We start from the raw sequence: 21,167 nt of genomic DNA, 5'->3' as shown, positions 1-21,167 counted from the left end.
GCTCAGTTGTGTCCGACTCTTTGCGACCCCATGAATCGCAGCATGCCAGGCCTCCCTGTCCATCACCAACTCCCGGAGTTCACTCAGACTCATGTCCATCGAGTCAGTGATGCCATCCAGCCATCTCATCCTCTGTCGTCCCCTTCTCCTCCTGCCCCCAATCCCTCCCAGCATCAGAATCTTTTCCAATGAGTCAACTCTTCACATGAGGTGGCCAAAGTACTGGAGTTTCAGCTTTAGCATCATTCCTTCCAAAGAAATCCCAGGGCTGATCTCCTTCAGAATGGACTGGTTGGAAGGGACTTTCAAGAGTCTTCTCCAACACCACAGTTCAAAAGCATCAATTCTTCGGCACTCAGCTTTCTTCACAGTCCAACTCTCACATCCATACATGACCACTGTAGGCTATGGAAAAGCCATAGCCTTGACTAGATGGACCTTTGTTGGCAAAGTAATGTCTCTGCTTTTCAATATACTATCTAGGTTGGTCATAACTTTCCTTCACTAGCTATTAGAGAAATGCAAATGAAAATTACAATGAGTTATCATTTAACACCCCTACAGATAGTTATTAATTTTAAAAAATGGAAATTAACTACTGGTGAGGATGTGAAGAAATTAAAACTCTTATGCATTTCTAGTGGAGGGGGGGGCGGTGAGGAGGTGGGGAGGGGGAGTGAAAATTCCCTGGCAGTCCACTGGTTAGGACTTCATGCTTCCAATGAAGGGGGCACAGATTCAATCCCTAGTCAGAGAACTAAGATCCATCATGTAGCTTGGAGCAATCAAAAAAAAAAAAAAAAAAACCTGGCCATTTTTAGTGGGAATATAAGTAAAATGGTGGGGTGTTCTGGTGAAAACTATAGCAGTTCCTCAAAAACACAGAATTATAATACAATGCAGGAATTCCACTTCTGGGTATGTAAGGATAAAAATTTTATGATTCCACTTATATGATGTATGTAGTCAAATTTACAAAGAAAAAAATAGCATAGTAGTTGCCAGGGACTAAAGGGAGGAAGGAATGAAGGAATTACTGCCTAATGTCTACAGAGGTTCAGTTCAGTTCAGTTGCTCAGTCGTGTCCCGCTCTTTGTGACCCCATGGACTCATGCGTGGTTCAGCTGGGGGAGATAAAAAAAGTTCTAAATGTGAATGGTCATCAATGCACAACAATGTGAAGGTACTTAACACCACTGAACTACACTGATAATAATGGTTAAAATGGTATATTGTATGTTATGCATAACATAACACAATTTTTTTAAAAGTAATACACTTTAAAATTTTCCAGTTGCAAACTTTAAAAATATAAAATACAAGTCCAGACTTTTAACATACAAAACTGTGTTTAAGGAACTAGTCAATCTTGTGGTAAAATAAAAGTTCCAACTTACCATCTAGGAAATACCCCATTCTCTAAACTTGTTGTTTGGCTACGTCGCCAGCGTCGCTGGTAGCTGCTGGCACAACTTCTGGTAAGTGAGGAGTTTGGAGAGGGAAATGGTGTAATAAGCAAGCTGCTGAGAGATGCTGTCAAGTCAGAATAAGAACAAGTACAATTTTTAAGTTAATAATAACTAAAAACAGGAACAAATTTCTTTTTAATAAATTTAATAACAGTGACTCAAAATTTCCATTTTGCTGAATGAAGCTCTAAAATCTCCATTAAAAAATATATATATATCATTGTTGGAGCAAGGTCCCAGAAAAAAAATCACATGATAAAAGTGATTCAGTAAGAGATCCTGATACCCTTTTGCCATCCTCACTTTTTCCCACCCCACTCTAGAAGAAAATGCTATTTTGAAATAAATCTTTATTCCTTTGGTGATGACACTGACTCCAAGCTTAGATGAACCTCTCTGCACAGGTTTATCACAGAACACCTCATACAATAAACTAAGATTATTTTTCTCGCTAATCTTTCATTAGAACCTGTGCTCTTTAAGGATGTAATCTGGGTGGGTGTTTTTTTGTTTTTTGTTTTTTTCTTAAATCCTCAGAATGTTTCAATAAAACTTTGTCAGACAAATTTTGGAAGAGTAGATATCTCAAAGAAATATGTATAACACTGGTTCAAGATATCTAAGTTTCTCTGGGCAAGAGACAATCTGACATTTTAAACCCAGTTAGGAGAAAACAGATGTAAGCAAATGTATTTTTTCTACTATGCTATTTAAACAGTCTCTTGAGAAATACTATTTTTCTGACTGAGTGTGTATTCATCCAGGCCATGCTCCATCAGGCACATTTTTACTATTAAATATGAAAAAAATTTTAATTTAAAATACTTATCTCTGCTGTTTCTACAATTCTCTTGTTAGGCTAATATCAATACCAACAAACTGTACACATAAAATTAAATGACTAAAACAAAGATTAAAAAGGAAATCAATGTCAGGTAACAGTGATCTCATAAAAACCGGATTAACACATGAACCTATCATTACCGGAGCGTGCTATGCCACTGTCTCTGTCCTCATTCAGTTCTCTTCCAGGCATGTCCATTGGGTTGCTGTGAACTGTGAATCAAGACAAAACTGTGACTTATAAAACACAGTGCTGTTCAGGTTGATGTTCCTTTTAAAATAGCAAACTAAATCATGCTCATCTCATTGCATTCCTTTATTTTTTTCAACAGCATGGCACAAACCCAACACCAAGAGCTATTATTCAGTTGAACAAGCTTTGAGATCCATGTGTAAACAATCTGTGACATAATATATAAAGAAGCAAAGGGTGACTAAAATAAGCATTTTAGAAGCACATTCAATGACATGAATATATTCACAATATACTACTACATGATAAAAAGGCAAGCTACTAACCAGTAAAGAACAATGGTTGCTGAGGCTAAGGGATTGGCATATGACGGTTAATCTACTCTTCTGCCTATATAAATGTACATTTTAAAATTCTATAATAAAAATTAAGAAAACTGAACAGTATAATCCCAATTTCTTTTTAAAACAAACAAAAACTAAGGAGGTACTTCTGGTTGACAAAATGGCTAATACATATTTTTTGCCTATTTCTCATATTTTCCAAATTTTCTATACTATTATACATTGTTTATATTTTAAGGAAAATACATACTAATTAAAACAAGAAGTTGGATACAACTTCCTGGATACAGAAGCATGAACACAGTCTACAATCATCTATTTAGTGATATCAATATAAACAAATACAGTCAGAGATGCCTTTTATAGAATATAATGGTGCTTGTTCATCTGAATCTTAGCTCCAAGAAAAATCATTCTTATGGAATAGTGTAGATCAGAAATTGCACAACAACAGTATTTTCTGTGATTGATGAACTATATGATACAAAAGCTACTCAGCCATGGAAACAAGATAGTATCACATTAGAAATTCAACTGGTATTTTAAGAAATAACGTTCATACTATATTTTGGTTTAGGATTCTAAAGTTAAAATCATTAATACATAATGAGGCAAGAAATGACAAACTGAAATTTCATGAAAATGTCATTTCTACTCATAACTTAGTTTCTGGAAACCTTAACAACATATTCAATAGAAAGATATTAAGTCCTTAAACTTCCTAAGCAATGTTTTCTTAACTGCACACCGTCCCCAAATGCATTTCTCTACTCTCTTGTTTCCACAGCATAACTATCAATTCTAGCCGCTGGGGCACACCAACTAGTCTACCCACACAGCACACGGCAAACCTGCAAAGAAAGAGGCGCTCCTGATCAGGCGGAGCGGACCCTGTTCAGAGAATGCCCGCCTGGGGCTGCAGAACTGTGAAAGACCTACATGGCAAAAACGTAAAATACATATGAAAGAGGGCTGTTAGAGAAGCCACGATGTGTCAGGAATAAAAGGTGAGCTAAGGCAGCACAAAAGCAGACCAACAGATATGAATGGAAATCTTTAAGTAAGAATAATTCAAGCTGACTTCCTATTTTTGAAACAGGATGGTTTCCCTCTGGCCATGGCTTATGACACCATAATAATTTCATGCCTATTAAGTCCACAAATAGTAATAAAATAAGCTTCCACTATGTAAGGTAAAAATTATTTTATAAGCTTCCACTATATAAGGTAAAAATTATATTAAATGTTCAATCCTTTCTCATCTAAAACAATATTTTTAAAGATTAAAAAAGCACAGTGATGTTATATACATAATTTGATATTTTCCAAATGAATTTATCCTTTAAAAATCAATTTTAATATTACAGAGTATTGTGTAACTAAAATTAAGAAGAAAACCACCTAAACGCTTGGCTGAAAAAGCTGACCACAACATAAAACAAAGGGCAAATAAAGAAAAGGGGTCTACTGACAAGTAAATATGAATCTGATTTTTCTAAACTAGTGCTAAATTATAAATTAATGGGAGAAACCAGAGTTCCTAGAGCAGAGGTCAGCCACTATGGAAGCAGGAAAGCCAATGCAGCCTGTCAGGGCCAGACTCCCAGGCCGCTCAAGGTAGTAGCTGCCACACACTTGACCAAGAGAAGGTAAGAGTCTGAAGACCGAGAGAGTGTAACATTACAGCCTGGAAGCAAGCACCTGAGTTACTTATTAGTTAGGGTTAATCCAGATGGCCTAAAGAGCCACCTAGGAGGTTGATCTAGGACAGAACTGACGGCTTTACTGTTTTAAAAAGTGACAAATGTATTTTTAAATTGTTAGTAGGTATTTTTCTATAACAAGAGTTTCTATAATTACAGTGAATGTGCAGCAATCCTTCCATGTTTCATTGTTCAGTTCTTCCTTCAACTTTTCCTATTTACCTTAAAACTTACCTGCTCTCTTTAATCTCATTCCTTACTCTTCCCTACTCTGAGTATATGACTTTGTCTCCTACAGTATGCATACGTATATGTGTGTATACAAGAAGAATCACCATACGGGAACTCTCGTTTTCCTACACTGCTATCTCCAGACTTAATTCTTACTCATCCCTGCCTCCTTCCTGCCTGAGCAGTAATAATAGGTAATATTATTCAAGCCTTTCTTTGTGCGAGGCCTTAGTGAAAAATCCCGAGATGTCCCTCTCTCCCTCCCTTTCAAAGCTAATTCTTCTAAATCAGCTAGACCCTTCAAAAATCTCACTTTACCAGTATCACCTCTATTTCCAACCTCATTCTCCTTATAAACCTCCTTTTCCATCAACATTTAAATACTGTCCGAACTCTTCTCCCTTCTCCCCATATATCTAATCCTGTAGTTCAACAGTTCTTAAAATGTGGTCCAAGGACCCTCTTCGGGGACCCTGCAACCCTTTCATGGGGTTACATGTTATTACTGGTGTACTTCTCCCAACAAACTTCTCAACAACTCTTTATCCTCACTGACACAATCTTATTCTAGGTCCCCATTATGTGTCACTGGACTATTATAAGCAGTCTTCTAATATGGGTCTTTTCTCAATCCCACTGGCTCATCTGAGTCCTTTCCCAAAGCAATTAGAATATTCTTTTGCAGATACAAATCTGATCTGATCACGTTTCTATATTCTGAAAACTCCTCCGTGGTGGCCTTGAGAATGCACCACAAAGTTCTCCAGTTATAAGGATGGAAATTGGCCAAGCACCCCAGCTGCTGTGTTTTTAAATCCATTGCCAGATTTGGGCAAGGTCACATACCCCACAGCCTGCTCCTAGTCGATGACTGAACACAGCAGGTATAACAAGGTAAAGCCCATTTTAGCAAGACATGGGTCACTTCTGACAACCAAGTATAACTCAAAGACTTGTCCACAGCCTTATCAAACCTTCCCTGGACTAGTGTGGCATGCTGAAACACATCCACTCAAGCTTTTATTCCTCTCCTTCAATTAAGGTCAAACTTACACCATAATCTGAGGGCTCTCTGAACCCTTCCCTGCTTCCTCTTCTCTCACTAAATAGTAATAAATATTATTATTTATTAGTACTAAAATCTGTGCATGTTTACTCTTGTCTTGGAACCTGTTAAAAATCAGGTGGAAGACCCAAACTAACACATTCTCCCTGGCACCCAACTGCTCAAAGAATAACTTGAAACTTCTCAGTGTGGCGGCCCACAGTCTCCATCATGATCTGACTCTTGCTCATTTCTTTACTTCTTTTCACTTCCTTTAACTCATATTCACACTGTGCTCCACCCACATTGATTTATTCACATTCTTTCTACACTCATTGTATCTGTTGCACTTAGATCTATGAACATGCTATTGCTTTTTCCTGGGACATTTCTTGTCCCAACTGTCAGGCAAATTCTTCAAGTTTAAGCTCAAGCTTAAGGCTTTAAGAAAGCCTTTTCTGACTCTCTAAAACTGAACACGGTGTTCCTGCTCATTTCTAACACATCATGCTCTTAGTCTCACCCAAGAATTAACTATAGTATACTATAATTGAATATTGTATCACAGTAAATTAACTATAAATCCACTGAGGCAGGAACTGTGTTCACCACTGGTTTCTCATGGCCTAGCAGAGGTGCCTGGCATATAATAAGTGCTTGATAAGTATTCGTTGATTAATTGAAAATTTAAAGAAAATAAGAAATGATATTCAAATATCCTTGATTCACAATTAAGAATGTACAAGAAAAAGCTGTTCATGAAAAAGTCTATGCTTTGTTAAATGTATTATTTTTGTATTCCATATTAAAACAGAAAAGCTAAGTATATCTAGCATCTATGGTGTACTTTACCTTTATACATGATAATGGATTTATATTATTAAACAGCTTTTAATAAGCCCCTTTAACTTTGAAAACTGTCAAATTATTAAAAAAACACTTGTCATATTTTTACTTTATTAAAATGAATGAAATAATCGAGTTAAGCAAAAGTAGAACTTCTATTTTTCTATAAAATGCATGCTTTCTAAATCACATGCCAGACATTGTAACTAGCCCACAGTAGGTAGTTAATAAATGGTTGCTATTTGAATGAACATGAATTATTAAAAATATATAATGCTATAATGTTAGAGTTGGGAGGAAAAAAACTTTTCAACTAATATGTATAACTGATATCTATTGATTGAAATTACAAATAAAAGTTTTTACTCAACAGGGAATGAGGAAAATATTTATCCTATGCTAACTGCTGTCTACTCTGACACACTTCAGTTCTGTATGCACTGGAAATATGCTCAGAAGTAATTTAGCTGATCTTCTTAAGATACAACAAAGGACCAGATATTTTAGAATAGTTTGTCACTTTTAAATGCTGAACTTAAATAACAAATGGCTTCCCCAGTAGCTCAGTTGGTAAAGAATCCGCCTGCAATGCAGGAGACCTGGTTTGACCCCTGGGTTGGGAAGATCCCCTGGAGGAGGACATGGCAACCCAGTCCAGTATCCTTGCCTGATGAGTCCCATGGACAGAGGAGCCTGGCAGGCTACAGTCCACAGGGTGGTAGAGTCAGACACGACTCAGAGACTTTCACTTTTAAATAATCAAAACAAACTAACCAAATTACCAAATGAGCTACTATTATAATAAATCTCTTAAGAAAAACATCAAATTTTGAATATCTGCTTACAGATATTCAAGTGAATTTGTGAATTACAAGTCACAAAAACAAGCACCAGTTTACAAAAACAAGTAAACAAAATTACTTTAATATGGTTGTGGAAAAGGAAAGGGAGAAAGTATAATCCCTGTCTCCCTCAGCTGAACTATTCAAGAGAACTAGTAAGGGCTTTTTACCCCAACAAAAGTACTTTTCAAAGACGCATCGAAATTAAAAACAAAAAACAAATCAGGTATTTCTTCAGCAGTTCCCTTTTTTCAGATACAAAATAAACACTAAGTTCAAATATAAGAAAATTATATTTTTCAAATAATACAAATATTATAAATACTTGCAATTTAAATCCCTTTTCCACTTCTAGTATTTGAAATCCTTTGGTGAAATTTTAACAGATCTACATTGGTAAGAACATTTTTAAAACATACAAAACCATTTTACCTATATTTCCAAGTAGTCCATTAATGACTGTATTATTATCGGCCTTTAATGTACTGTTGTCCTGATTAATGAATTCAAGACTGTCTTGAAGCCTAAGGGGAAGGAGGAAAAAAATGAATACCAAATCTATTTTATGCTCTTAATGGCAATTCTTTGTATACTTCAATAAAATTTTAAGTGTAAAACATTATATTTAAGTTTCCCTATCAGTACTATAAACTAGTCATCTAAATCAGGGGTTGGGTACAGCCTGAGGGTTAAATTAAGCCTGCTGCCTGTTTCTGTAAAGTAAATTTTATTGGAATACAGTTATACCCAAGTGTTTGTCAACAGAAGAATGGATAAAAAAGATGGTCATGTTTGTGTGTGTGTGTATAGACACTGGACTAGTATTCAGTCATGAAAAAAAGAGGAAAGCCTGCCGTTTGCAACAGGCTTCAGAATGTGGAGCTAACATACAGGGAGCTATGAGGCACAACCAAAAAATTAAAATAAATACAAACTTTTAAAACTTATTTTAATTTAAAAATAAAAATCCAAACACAGACAGCAAAGTGATGGTTACCAAGGACTGGGAGGAGTGGAAAAGGGAACATAATGGTCAAAGGGTACAAACTTTCAGTTATAAAATTAACAAGTTCTGTGTGTCAGTGTACTACTAACTAATAATACTGCATTATCAATACTGGAAAGTTGCTAACAGAGTAAATCTTAAAAAATTCTCACCACAAAAAAAAGAAATGGTAATTATGTGACGATGGCAGTGTTAGCTAAGGCTATGGTAGTAATCATTCTGCAATATATAATTGTATCAAATCATGGTATATTTCAACAGAGCTAGGAGGTAAAATCTGGCTTCCATTAACTTTCAAACTTAAGGGATAGAAAAAAATCTGAATTTACACTGTAGTCCTAAAAGCAGCTTATTAGCTTTCATACTTTGCAGATCTTAAACAATTCTCTTCTCCTTCCACCCATAACTACGTACGTATTGAGACTTCCACAGATGCTGCTGCCAGTCCGTGCAGTAAAAACTTTGCTGAGCATGAGCTGTGGAGGGGAACTATGAAGAAAAAGAGAGGGATAGACAGAAATCAAAACTGAAACACAAGGATCTTTTCAATTTATTATAAATAAAAATGTTTAAGTTACAGAGATGTTATAGCATAGTTATAACAGACATGAAGTAACATTAAACCCATAAAACATCATAAACTGAGTATCTGGCAAGCTCTGAGTGGAGGCTATAAGAAATTCTCCCATCTTTAAGAAAAACTGAGTATTTTAAAATGGATTCATTAAGAAAAATCAGAAAATCCCTCACCGGATCTGATGAATTTTTAAGGTAGATCCTTTGTAGCTCATTGCTACTGAGCCAAACATCATCTCTCCAAGCATATTGGCATCAGAAGAGCACCGAGAACCCTAAACAATAAGCATAAACATTAACAAAATCATTGAACTTAAAACCTATTTCAAATGCTAATTTTTATTAAAAATTTCTCCCTGATGGCTCAGTGGAAAAGGATCTGCCTGTACTGCAGGAGACACAGGAGACCCCGGTTCAGTCCCTGGGTTAGGAAGATACCTGGAGAGGAAAATGCCAACCTACTCCAGTATTCTTGCCTGGAAAATACGAAGGGCAGAGAAGCCTGTCAGCTACAGTCCATACGGTCGCAAAGAGTTGGACACAACTGAGCACACACACACAGTTCCACAGCTCTCACTGCAGTTATTCTACACAATGTTTTAAGTTATTTGACATTGAATAAACTGCTCTGCAGCTTGATTTTCTTCATTTTACACTGTCTTACAGATCTAAGCATACTGTTACATACAGAGTCTTTTTAAGAGGTGCATAGTGTTCTGCTATATGAAAATACTAGTTTATAAGCCAGTTCCCCTTACTGACATACTGACAGGTATTTAAGTCACTTTCTGTTTTCTGCTACTACAAATAGTGCTCAAGTAAATATTCTTAACCATATAGAGTCGGACACGACTGAGCGACTGAACTGAACTGATGCATATGCAATGTTTCTCCAGGACAGATAAAAAGAAGTAGAATTCAATGAACATGCAGAACAGATTTTATCATTCCTACCATGCAAAAACAAGCAACTGCAAAAAGGGTAATTTGGACATATTCTGCATTCTTTAAAAAATACTTATGTTAAACATCAGAATGTCTTGTTTATAAAGAATTCTGTTTTAAAAATTATTTCTTTCAATTATTCTTTAATTGTCCTCATAGGAGTCAAAAAAATCTAAAAACTGACTCAGTCATTGGTTACTATTTAGATACTATAGCAAATACTACTAGTTACCCACCAACCCACCAAATATCTTATTTCTTATTTTCTGAAGTCCAATTTGTTTCAGGGAACCAATGTGCCCTAGTGAAAAAAATTGCATTTCAGAGCCTCCCTTAGAGATAGGTTTAGAGTTGATCTCTATATTCAAAGAGTTAAACCAATGGTTATAGTGGTAGCTTTCAGAACTAGCCATTTATATGTATCCAACACAGTCCTGGTCAATGGAATATAAGTAGAAATCACTGTAGACAGAGATGCTGTAAGAGGACCACAAGCCAACAAGTATGTACCTGTTAGCTCTAAGTAGAGAGATAAGCAAGCCTCAGTCTCTGAGGCCATCCTGAAGCCCATACATTATCATCCCTAGATGGCCTCTCTCCAGACTTGCCATATGTAGAAAATCACTGTTTCACAGGATGACCCAATGCCATTACTAACCAATACAATTATATAATAAAACAAATGATAAGGAAGAGGATCTATAACTAAGATAGCAAATAAGGATCATGTCCAAATTTCACTAAGCTATTCTACCACAGGAAACAAAAAATTAGAGGAGTTTTTAAAAATAATTAAAATATTCTTCTGAAGATAACAATAAAGTGATGAGGACCCCGATTTTACAAGTGGAAGCCAGGGAATAAATATAATGTGATTCTCTTTTACTCTTTTGCTTGTTTACTACCTGCCTTGGGTTCAAAAACCTGTATATTTACATTCTGTCATCTTTCTTAACAGCATCTTCCAATAGCAATCCATTTCATTATACATATTGTTTTTTATATTTGTTTCTATACATTCATTGACATTTTTTCTTAGTGCTGTAGTCTTAATTTTGTTTTAATAAAGGCACAAAGTTATTTAAGGAAAAAAAGTCACTTTTGATATACCTAGGTTACTAAAAGAAGCAACTCATCTATCCTTGGGATTTGGTTAAGACAAAATTTTTTTTTCCAGGCACAGAAGTTTGGGAATTAAGAACAGTTTAGAAAGAGCAGAATAATTTTTTAAATGATGAAGTGGTCTGTTTTTCTTTTAAGATCAACAATGCCAATCTTTCTTGGCAACCTAAATTGCTTCTGGATAATGACAGAAATGAGAATTTTCTCCTACAAGCTCATTTCTGTTACAACGCATCTAACCCATTTTATTTTGACTAAAAATAGTATTTCTTATATTAAGCAAGCTACACAAATTTAAATATCAAAGCATTTATACATTTTAATACAAAAGTAGAAAAGAATCCTCAGGAGGCAAAATTCAGTAAAAATAAACTGGTACCTAAACTTTATAAAACCAGGTATCAATAGCTTGCTATCAAAGGTTCTCTCTACCTGTTCTAATACATATCAAATAGTTATCATGACTGTCACTGATGTGCTATATATTTTAATGTGACATAATCTATAATTAAGGTCATAATTAAGAAAATGTTATTTTCTTTAATTTTTTTTAGAAAGATTTTTTTATTTGAAAGGTCAATTCTTTGTTAAGTACTCACTGCTGAATGCAATAATCTGTAATACCCTGTAAATCAAAGATAACGTTCTACTTACCTGAAATAACATTTTATCAAGTGTAGTGAACTATATATTATAATAATTCAATGCCTTCTTGCTAAAAAAAAAAAAAAAAAAGCAGATTTCCAAGACCATGAACCTACTGTCAGAACATCTGGACATATGACCTGGGAATCGGCACTTAAAAAACTTTAGGAATTTTGTATGCAAAATGAGAATTACAATCACACACTGCTTCAGAGTTTCTACCATCTGGATCCATTTGCTAATACTCATATTTAACTGCATAACATTACAAAGAAAGGAAAGTTTCTACAATTGATCAAATGAGAAAACTTGCAAACTGGCATAAGTATGATGATCCTACATAGCACAGCACTATTAAGAACTTGTTAGGGTGTCATACCTAAGATGGAAGAGGAACAGAGAAGAGCAGAGAGAACGATGTAGTACCTCATAATATCTGGATTTTTATGACTCAAATCTCTTTCACATATACCATTATGGTGATGTCGTATAAGGGTTAGTTTCTATCTAGACACAATTACCTAAACAATTTAAAAATCCAGGATTCTATTTTAGTACTGCTAAATATACCTATGCTTCATTCATGCAAGCCTGAATGACACAAATAAATTCACATTAGATGACATTTGCTTAGTTTGATCTTATGTGAAATAAAACAACTTGTTGTTTAGTCGCTAAATCATAAGTTTATAGAGAAGTTCCTATGTAGTCAACTGGCTGGTTAATTCTATATTTTAAAAGAAGAGCCACATTAATTTTCAAGAATGAAAACATATTTCATACCAAAGCTGAACTCTATTATTTTATATTTACCCTAATATTTCAGTAATTTAAAAGTACATAAAGTAAGAAATGATTCTGATGGTCTAAAAAATATGAAATGGGAAATAAAGAGGAGAAAATACCCCTGGCTACATGTGCCTGAAGCTCTCTATACTTCCCCTATCCTATCAAAGTTCATAAACTTATTTATTTAATTATCTGTCTCTCCAGCTATACTACAAGCTCCAGAAGGGTAAGGACTAGTCCCAGTTATATCCTCAGTCCCAAGGATGATACACAACACACTGTAGGTACTCAAAAACATTTGTGAATAAATAAATAAACGGCATCAGCGATCTTACCTGATACTTAGGACACTGGTCTTTCACATCTGAAGATGAAGTCATGGAACTGTCTAGAGAGGAAGAACTGTCTCCTCCAGGTTTCAGCTGGCAGCATTTCCCAAAGACTTTAACTTGAGCGTCGCTACAGAGCTTCTGAAATGGAAACATTATTCCCATTCGTATTTTAACATACGTTCCACCATATTTAAATTACAGCATAAAAATTTTTGGAAAAACCAAGGATGAAACAATGTAAAATAATATAGCTATAACATTATGGTTAATTGCATTTTACTGTATTTTCTCCATAACAGTTTTCTATTCTTTGTCTCATAACTATGATAATATTTGTGGAGTTTGTTTTTTTTTTTTACTGTATTTTTCTCATAAAAATTATTAAACCAGGAGAACTTTTCTATATTATAATGGTCTACACAATGCTCATTGCTAGGGACTTAATTATATACTGCAGCAGTTTTCAAACTATTTGATCTCAAAAACCTCTTCATGCTCTTAAAAACTGTTTAGAATCCCAAAGGCATTTTTGTTTATGTGACAATATATTTACCAGTATTGTCCCATATTGGAAGTAAAAAGAGAAAATTTAAATATTTATAAGTTTATTTAATTATAACAATATATCCATTATAAGCTAATGTAAGTAACATATTTTTATGGAAACAAATTTGGAAGATGTAGGAATCGTTAGAGAAATGCAAAGGAGACATATTTTAACGTATGTACATATATATGTGGGCTTCTCTGGTGGTTCAGTGGTAAAGAACCTGCCTGCCAATGCAGGAAACATGGGTTTGATCCCTGGGTCAGGAAGATCTCCTAGAAAAGGAATTGGTTAACTCACTCCAGTGTTCTTGCCTTGGAAACCCGATGGACAGAGATGCCTGAGGGCTATAGTCCATGGGGTCGCAAAGAGACAAACATGACTAAGTGACTGAGCACACACATATATATGTAAGTCTAAACTTTTGAAATAAGAATGTATCCACGTATTGGACAGTTATATTTTCAGTCAGAGCTGAGGTTAGGACCATAAGGTTGTACTGTCTAGTATGGAAAAAGAATGTATTTCAATTTTTTGCTTTATTCATCTTATTTTCCTATCCCTCCACAATAGGTTCTAGAGCTTTCAGTACTCATAACTACCAAAGTTGCAATCTACCAAGGTCCTTGATACTCCTAAAAGAATTGAAATATTAATCACAGTTACCAATTGCTTATTCTTCAAACCCAGCTGGCCTAACTTATCTACTATTGCAAACCACCATTTATCAGTCAACAAAACCGGTGGCTCAGAAGGTAAAGAATCTGCCTGCAATGCAGGAAACCTGAGTTCAATCCCTGGGTCAGGAAGATCCCTTAGAGAAGGGAATGGCAACCCACTCCAGTATTCTTGCCTAGAGAATCCCATGGACAGTCTGAGTGACTAACACTTTCACTTTTGGGGGCTTCCCAAGTTGACACTAGAGGTAAAGAACCCACCTACCAAGGCAAGAGACATAAGATATGTGGGTTTGATCCCTGCATCAGGAAGATGCCCTGGAGGAGGAAATGGCAAACCACTCCAGTATTCTTGCCTGGAGAGTCCCATGGACAGAGGAGCCTAGTGGGCTACAGTCCATGAGGTCGCAGAGTCAGACGCCACTGAAAGTGACTTAGCACACATACAATAGTAGTAGAGTACTATGTGTACCAGTACTAGACAAAAGAAGTGAATAAAACAGTTCTTTTCCTTGTAGAACTAAAAATCTAACAGACGAAAGAGACATTTAACAAACAGCTAGACAACTTAGTATAATTAAATATATATTTCAAATATGTCTAATAAAAGTAATAATAATGATAGCAAATGCTAACTCATATAGCACCTAGTATTTGATCAGGTATTATTCTGTTTTACATGTATCTACTCTTTTATTCCTCACAATTCTATGAAGTAGGTACTAATACTAATCCCATTTTACAGATGAAGCTGTTAAAGAGCAACAATGTTTATATAAACTTTCCAAGAAAGAACTTAAGTTAATCTAGGCAAATCAAGGAAGTGACATTTAAACTGGGACTACAAAAAAGCATTGGAGTTAAAGTGAAAGAAGAATGAGAGGTCAAGAAAGACATTCCAAGCTGAGGTAACTATGTATGTCCAGTCTCTTAATCAAAAAGCAATTTGCTAGAGGCAAGAAAGGGACAAACGTACACGAATTCCAAGACTAAGGTTAATGTCTACTGATGCTAGAAGGTTAATGTCTACTGTGCCATGTCCCCTCACTAGACCATCTTACAATGAAGTTGCTGCTGTTTAGTTTCAAAAAAGTTATAACTTCAGAATGGGAAAGAGAAAAGATACTGTATAGCTAGGAAGTTGATGGGAGAAAGGTGTGTGTGTGAGAGCGAGCGAGCTTTTACGTATATATCTATGCACAATATCTTATCTTCTCTACAACAGGATAATGAAACTAAGTCAGAATTTACATACAATATACCTTTCCCAACGTTCAATGTGTATCTGCGTTATACATTAACCAGATTCCCTCAAGGTAGGAGGATGCAATCAACCTTTGAAAAATAGTCCCTTTCTTCTGATGCCAGCACTGTAATTTTTAAGATTATTATTTCTTTCTCATCTTGTACAGGGGATCACACTGACTAAAGGCTCATTCTATGCATTCATACCTGACTCTACAAAAATCTCTGATGAAGTTTATAATTTTAACTTGCCAATATGATACATGATTATCTCGAAAATGTTTAAGAGCTGACCAGTGGAACAATTCTCAAAATTTTTGAAAATCTGTCTCCCAGGTTAAAATCCCCAACTTGGCTCAAATAAAATTCTCTTTATTTCTTCTTGACTATTAACTAAATTTTCATTGACACAAAGAAATCTAGGTCCCACTCTGTCCTTAACTACTCTTTTCCCCACTTCATACACTGCCAGTAAGTAAAATCATTTTTATTGGTTTACTATTGTCCTTCCAGTATTCTTTTTTCAAATATAAGCGTATTCTTTTTCCTCTTCTCTTTCAGAAAAAGTGATTCAGTTCCGCCCTTGCTTTATTTTCCACTAATATCATAGAGAATCATTTCATCTATCTTTAGAAATGCTTCCTCATTCTGTTTTAAATACAGCTGCATAGTATTCCAGTGTGGAAATATACTACAGCTTATTTAACCAGTCATCTGTTAATGACATTGCCAATGGAACTGCTGGGTCAAAACATAAATACATAAAATTTTGGTAGATATTGCCAGATTATCCTCCATGGATATCATTTCACTCACTTCAACAGCAAAATACTGTCACTAAATAATTGGGTTTTTCCCAATCTGAAAGAAAAGAACTAAAATCACAATACAGTTTTTATTTTCATTTCCTTGTGAAAAAGAGGAAGAATCTTATTGAACGTGTGATGCCATCTGTATGTGAACTCCCTGCTCTCATCCTTCACCCAGTTTTCTACTGAGCAGTTCTCCTGTCTTGATTGATAGGAATTCTTTATATAAAAACATTACCAGCTGGTCTTATATCCCATAAAAGTGTTTTCCCAGGATATCATGTGTCTTTTAATTTTCCTTATGGTAAGTTTTTTCCTTTTTCACTTGTTTGCCTTTACTCTGTTTTGTTCATCATCCAAGTTACTTCCTTTTCTATCAGGTTGTCAAATTTATAAGCCTTTTACTTATGGCTTCTGCATTTTGAATAATAGCTAAAAGGTGTTTTCCACTCCAAAGATACATAGGAACTCATGTTTTCTTTGGTAATGTTCGTTTTATTTTTTACATTTAAATGTTTGATACACTTGAGACATGAATCTAAGTTGATTTCTCTTGTATCCGGCTAATTATCTCAATACCATTTATTAATCTTTACCCTACTGATTCAAGGATGCCTTTATCGTATATTAAATTCCTACATGGATTTAATCTATCTGATCTTTTATTTCCATTAGTCTGTTGGTCTATTTATGCTCCAATAAAATATTGTTTTAATTATTGAGACTTTATAATGTATTTTTCAAATCTGGTAGAATTAACTCAACCTTACAACTCTTCTTTTTCAGTTTTCCAACTTATTATTGCTATTTTTTTCCCTTTGAACTTTAGAATCTGCTGTCTAGTTCCAGATATGACCACCCGCCAATAATATTAATAGTTAAGGTTGGCATTTTTATTGAGATACATTTTTTAAAAAGCAACTTAGAACAGAGAGCGTTATAACCAAAAGTACATTACCCAGAAACATATTTTGCCTTTTTATTTGTTCAAGCTTTTATGTACTTCAGGAGATTTAAAGTTTTAAACATAAAGATTTTGTTAACTTTATGCAAAGGCACTTTCAAAAATTGCTGTTTTAAATGAAGCTTAGATTCCTTCATACTTACAATTGGAAGTTATCTGCATATACTGAGTTCACTGATTTCTGTATATCAACACTGAAGAAGATTCAATAACCTAACCAAATCCTATGTTCTAAATCTGGAATCACAATCACGATTCAACTATTGGCACTTGTACAGTTTCAGTGTGCAAAACTCTGACATATTAAAATTTATATTCACCTTTCCAAAGATACGTGAGCCTGCGAATGTGAAGGCTGAAACATGAGTTAATGCAACTTCACTGGCAGTACATAAAAAAGCATTAGATTATTACCATAAAAACAATGTCCAGGATAAAGATAGTAGCATACGATCAACTCACACTTGATCCATCTGCCTATATCAGTGTTCAAAGAAACCACTTCACACTTCAACTAGATGATGAATAAGGTCTGAGGATCAAATGTAAAAAAATAAAAATAGACTTTTACAAACACGTGAACTCTCTGGATTAAATCCACTGAATATCTGACTCATTTGTCACAGAATATAACAGAGCTGGAATGAAAAAATGTTCTGAGAAAGTTATACATTAATAAAATTTTATTTCAGCATTTTAAGACAATCAGGAAGCTGCTGATGCCCAAACTATCACATCATTATGCACAGACCCAGATATCGTGTAAAAAGTTCAAAATTATCATTTACATCACACTCTTTGCCTATACAGAACTCATAATTTAAAGCTTTTTTTCCCAGTAGATGAAAAAAAAATACTTAATGATTCCAACAGCTCACAATCTGGGGGGGGGGAACATGCTCTCTGGTGTTCAAAAGGAATATATAAAATCTTCATGAAAGTATTTATAGGATTTTGATAATAAACTTCCTAACTTATAACCTACATGCAGGTCAGGAAGCAACAGTCAGAACTGGACATGGAACAACAGACTGGTTCCAAATAGGAGAAGGAGTTCGTCAAGGCTGTATATTGTCACCCTGCTTATTTAACTTATATGCAGAGTACATCATGAGAAACACTGGGCTGGAAGAAGCACAAGCTGGAATCAAGATTCCTGGGAGGAATGTTGGCTTAAAGCTCAACATTCAGAAAACAAAGATCATGGCATCTGGTCCATCACTTCATGGGAAATAGATGGGCAAACAGTGGAAACAGTGTCAGACTTTATTTTGGGGGGCTCCAAAATCACTACAGATGGTGACTTCGGCCATTAAAAGAAATTAAAAGACATTTACTCCCTGGAAGGAGAGTTATGACCAACCTAGATAGCATATTAAAAAGCAGAGATATTACTTTGTCATCAAAGGTCCATCTAGTCAAGGCTATGGTTTTTCCTGTGGTCATGTATGGATGTGAGAGTTGGACTGTGAAAAAAGCCGAGTGCCAAAGAATTGATGCTTTTGAACTGTGATGTTGGAGAAGACTCTTGGGAGTCCCTTGGACTGCGAGGAGATCCAACCACTCCATCCTAAAGGAGATCAGTCCTGGGTGTTCATTGGAAAGACATGTTGAAGATGAAACTCCAGTACTTTGGCCACCTCAAGAGAAGAGTTGACTCATTGGAAAAGACTCTGATGCTGGGAGGGACTGGAGGCAGGAGGAGAAGGGGACGACAGAGGATGAGATGGCTGGATGGCATCACCAACTCGATGCACCTGAGTTCGAGTCAACTCGGGGAGTTGGTGATGGATAGGGAGGCCTGGCGTGCTGCAATTCGCAAAGAGTCAGACACGACTGAGCGATTGAACTAAACTGTACTTATGATTAAAGCTGATCAAAAATATGTACTGAATAATTAACACATGTGAGGCAGGGTGCAGTTTAGGAAGCAAAGGTGAATAACAGACAAATTTTTTACTTTTTTTTGTTTGTGATTTAAAAACAAATACAGCTATGACACAGAAGTCTATGAAAGGCTATCAATATAAACAAAGGACCAAGAGAATTCTGATGTAGGAGAAAAGATATATACCTGGAGCAATCAGAAAGGATTCATAAAATGGTGATAAAATAAACCCGAAAAAGGGCAGATCTTCATCTAGGATGACAGCACATAAGATGAGGATATATAAAACAAATGAGACTGCAAGCACTCAAGGCTGTTTGATTTCTAGTCACTGATGAGCCTAGACCAAAGTTCAAAAAGAAGAAGCAGGCATATAAGAAAATTTCAGAAGAATGAATGCACAGTATGAGATTAGAGCCAGTAGACAGACTGAGAAACATAGAGACTCAGAGATAAGGCCAAGAAGAGATACTGAAGAGAGACAAAGGAGAGACAGATGAGACACTGAGGAGAGCCCGAGAGACAGTGAGGCAGAGAAACTAAAAGACACAAAGACACACTGAGAAGAATCAAAAAAAAAAAAAAAGAGAGACAGAGACAGAAAAAGACAGGACATATATACAAGAAAGTAAAAGGATAATCATATATTTGGCGTTGGGTAATGAGACTTTGTGAAGACTTGCAGGGAAAGAAAAAGAGCTAACCAAAAGAGAAGAAGGAGATAGAAGACTAATGAGACTAATGAAGCATCATCTCAGAAAAGGTGGGCAGGAAGGGTTCAAGAAACAGCATGAAAAGAAGATTCATAATGATGTTTAAAACAGAAAGGAAGAATGCTACAGTAACACAACGAGTAGCATTAATCAAGAGAAACAGTAAAGAAGAGGTCATATCCTTCAATTTAATGGAACATCATCAAGAACACACAAAAAAATTCAATAAATATTTGCTAAAGAAATAATAAAGAGTATTAATTAATCAATCACTGTCAACCTTAAAAGTCTTAGACAAGTTCTGCTGACCTATTAGCATTCTAAATACAAAGACGACATGCTTATCACATTTGCAGCTAGACTTAGATTTCAACTGTCTGCTTGACCATCTACAGCTTTGACTCTTAGGCATCTCAGTTCAGTTCAGTTCAGTCGCTTAGTTGTGTCCAACTCTTTGCAACCCCATGAACTGCAGCACGCCAGGCTTCCCTGTCCATCACCAACTCCCAGAGTCCACCCACACCCATGTCCATTCAGTCGGTGATGCCATCCAACCATCTCATCCTCTGTTGTCCCCTTCTCCTTCTGCCCTCAATCTTTCCCAACATCAGGGTCTTTTCAAATGAGTCATCTCTTCGCATCAGGTGGCCAAAGTATTGGAGTTTCAGCTTCAACATCAGTCCTTCCAGTGAACACCCAGGACTGATCTCCTTTAGGATGGCCTGGTTGGATCTCCTTGCAGTCCAAGGGACTCTCAACAGTCTTCTCCAACACCACAGTTCAAAAGCATCAATTCTTTGGTGCTCAGCTTTCTCTATAGTCCAATTCTCATATCCATACGTGACCACTGGAAAAACCATAGCCTTGACTACACAGACCTTTGTTGACAAAGTAAGGTCTCTGCTTTTTAATATGCTATCTAGGTTAGTCATAACTTTCCTTCCAAGGAGTAAGCATCTTGTAATTTCATGGCTGCAATCACCATCTGCAGTGATTTTGGAGCCCAGAAAAATAAAGTCAGCCACTGTTTCCACTGTTTCCCCATCGATTTGCCATGAAGTGATGGGACCGGATGCCATGATCTTACTTTTCTGAAAGTTGAGCTTTAAGCCAACTTTTTCACTCTCCTCCTTCACTTTCATCAAGAGACTCTTTAGTTCTTCATTTTCTGCCATAAGCGTGGTATCATCTGCATATCTGAAGTTATTGATATTTCTCCTGGCGATCTTGATTCCAGCTTGTGCTTCCTCCAGCGCAGTGTTTCTCATGATGTACTCTGCATATAAGTTAAATAAGCAGGGTGACAATATACAGCCTTGACGTACTCCTTTACCTATTTGGAACCACTCTGTTGTTCCATGTCCAGTTCTAACTGGTGCTTTCTGACCTGCAT

The 21,167-nt window shown here is 35.7% G+C and overlaps 1 protein-coding gene across 2 annotated transcripts in view; it reads right to left on the bottom strand.

The window, feature by feature from the left end:
* The window catches only part of FNIP1 (folliculin interacting protein 1), a 121,487-nt gene that overhangs the window by 47,163 nt on the left and 53,157 nt on the right, over nucleotides 1-21,167 (bottom strand). Inside the window, exons 3-9 of one of the 2 annotated variants that reach the window (XM_005888378.3) lie at nucleotides 12,935-13,069; nucleotides 9,273-9,373; nucleotides 8,937-9,011; nucleotides 7,949-8,040; nucleotides 3,701-3,784; nucleotides 2,454-2,525; nucleotides 1,398-1,533 (exon numbers count right to left, since the gene is read on the bottom strand). In XM_005888378.3, the coding sequence (XP_005888440.2) occupies nucleotides 1,398-1,533; nucleotides 2,454-2,525; nucleotides 3,701-3,784; nucleotides 7,949-8,040; nucleotides 8,937-9,011; nucleotides 9,273-9,373; nucleotides 12,935-13,069 (695 nt within the window). The remainder of the gene's footprint in view (nucleotides 1-1,397; nucleotides 1,534-2,453; nucleotides 2,526-3,700; nucleotides 3,785-7,948; nucleotides 8,041-8,936; nucleotides 9,012-9,272; nucleotides 9,374-12,934; nucleotides 13,070-21,167) is intronic. The other variant, XM_005888379.3, reaches the window with a different exon arrangement.

This window comes from Bos mutus, chromosome 7 (genome assembly GCF_027580195.1).
Source record: "Bos mutus isolate GX-2022 chromosome 7, NWIPB_WYAK_1.1, whole genome shotgun sequence".
In the NCBI taxonomy this organism is placed as follows: Eukaryota; Metazoa; Chordata; class Mammalia; order Artiodactyla; family Bovidae; genus Bos; species Bos mutus.
The sequence above is the reverse complement of the archived record's forward strand: the minus strand, read 5'-3'. Positions and strand labels throughout refer to the sequence as shown.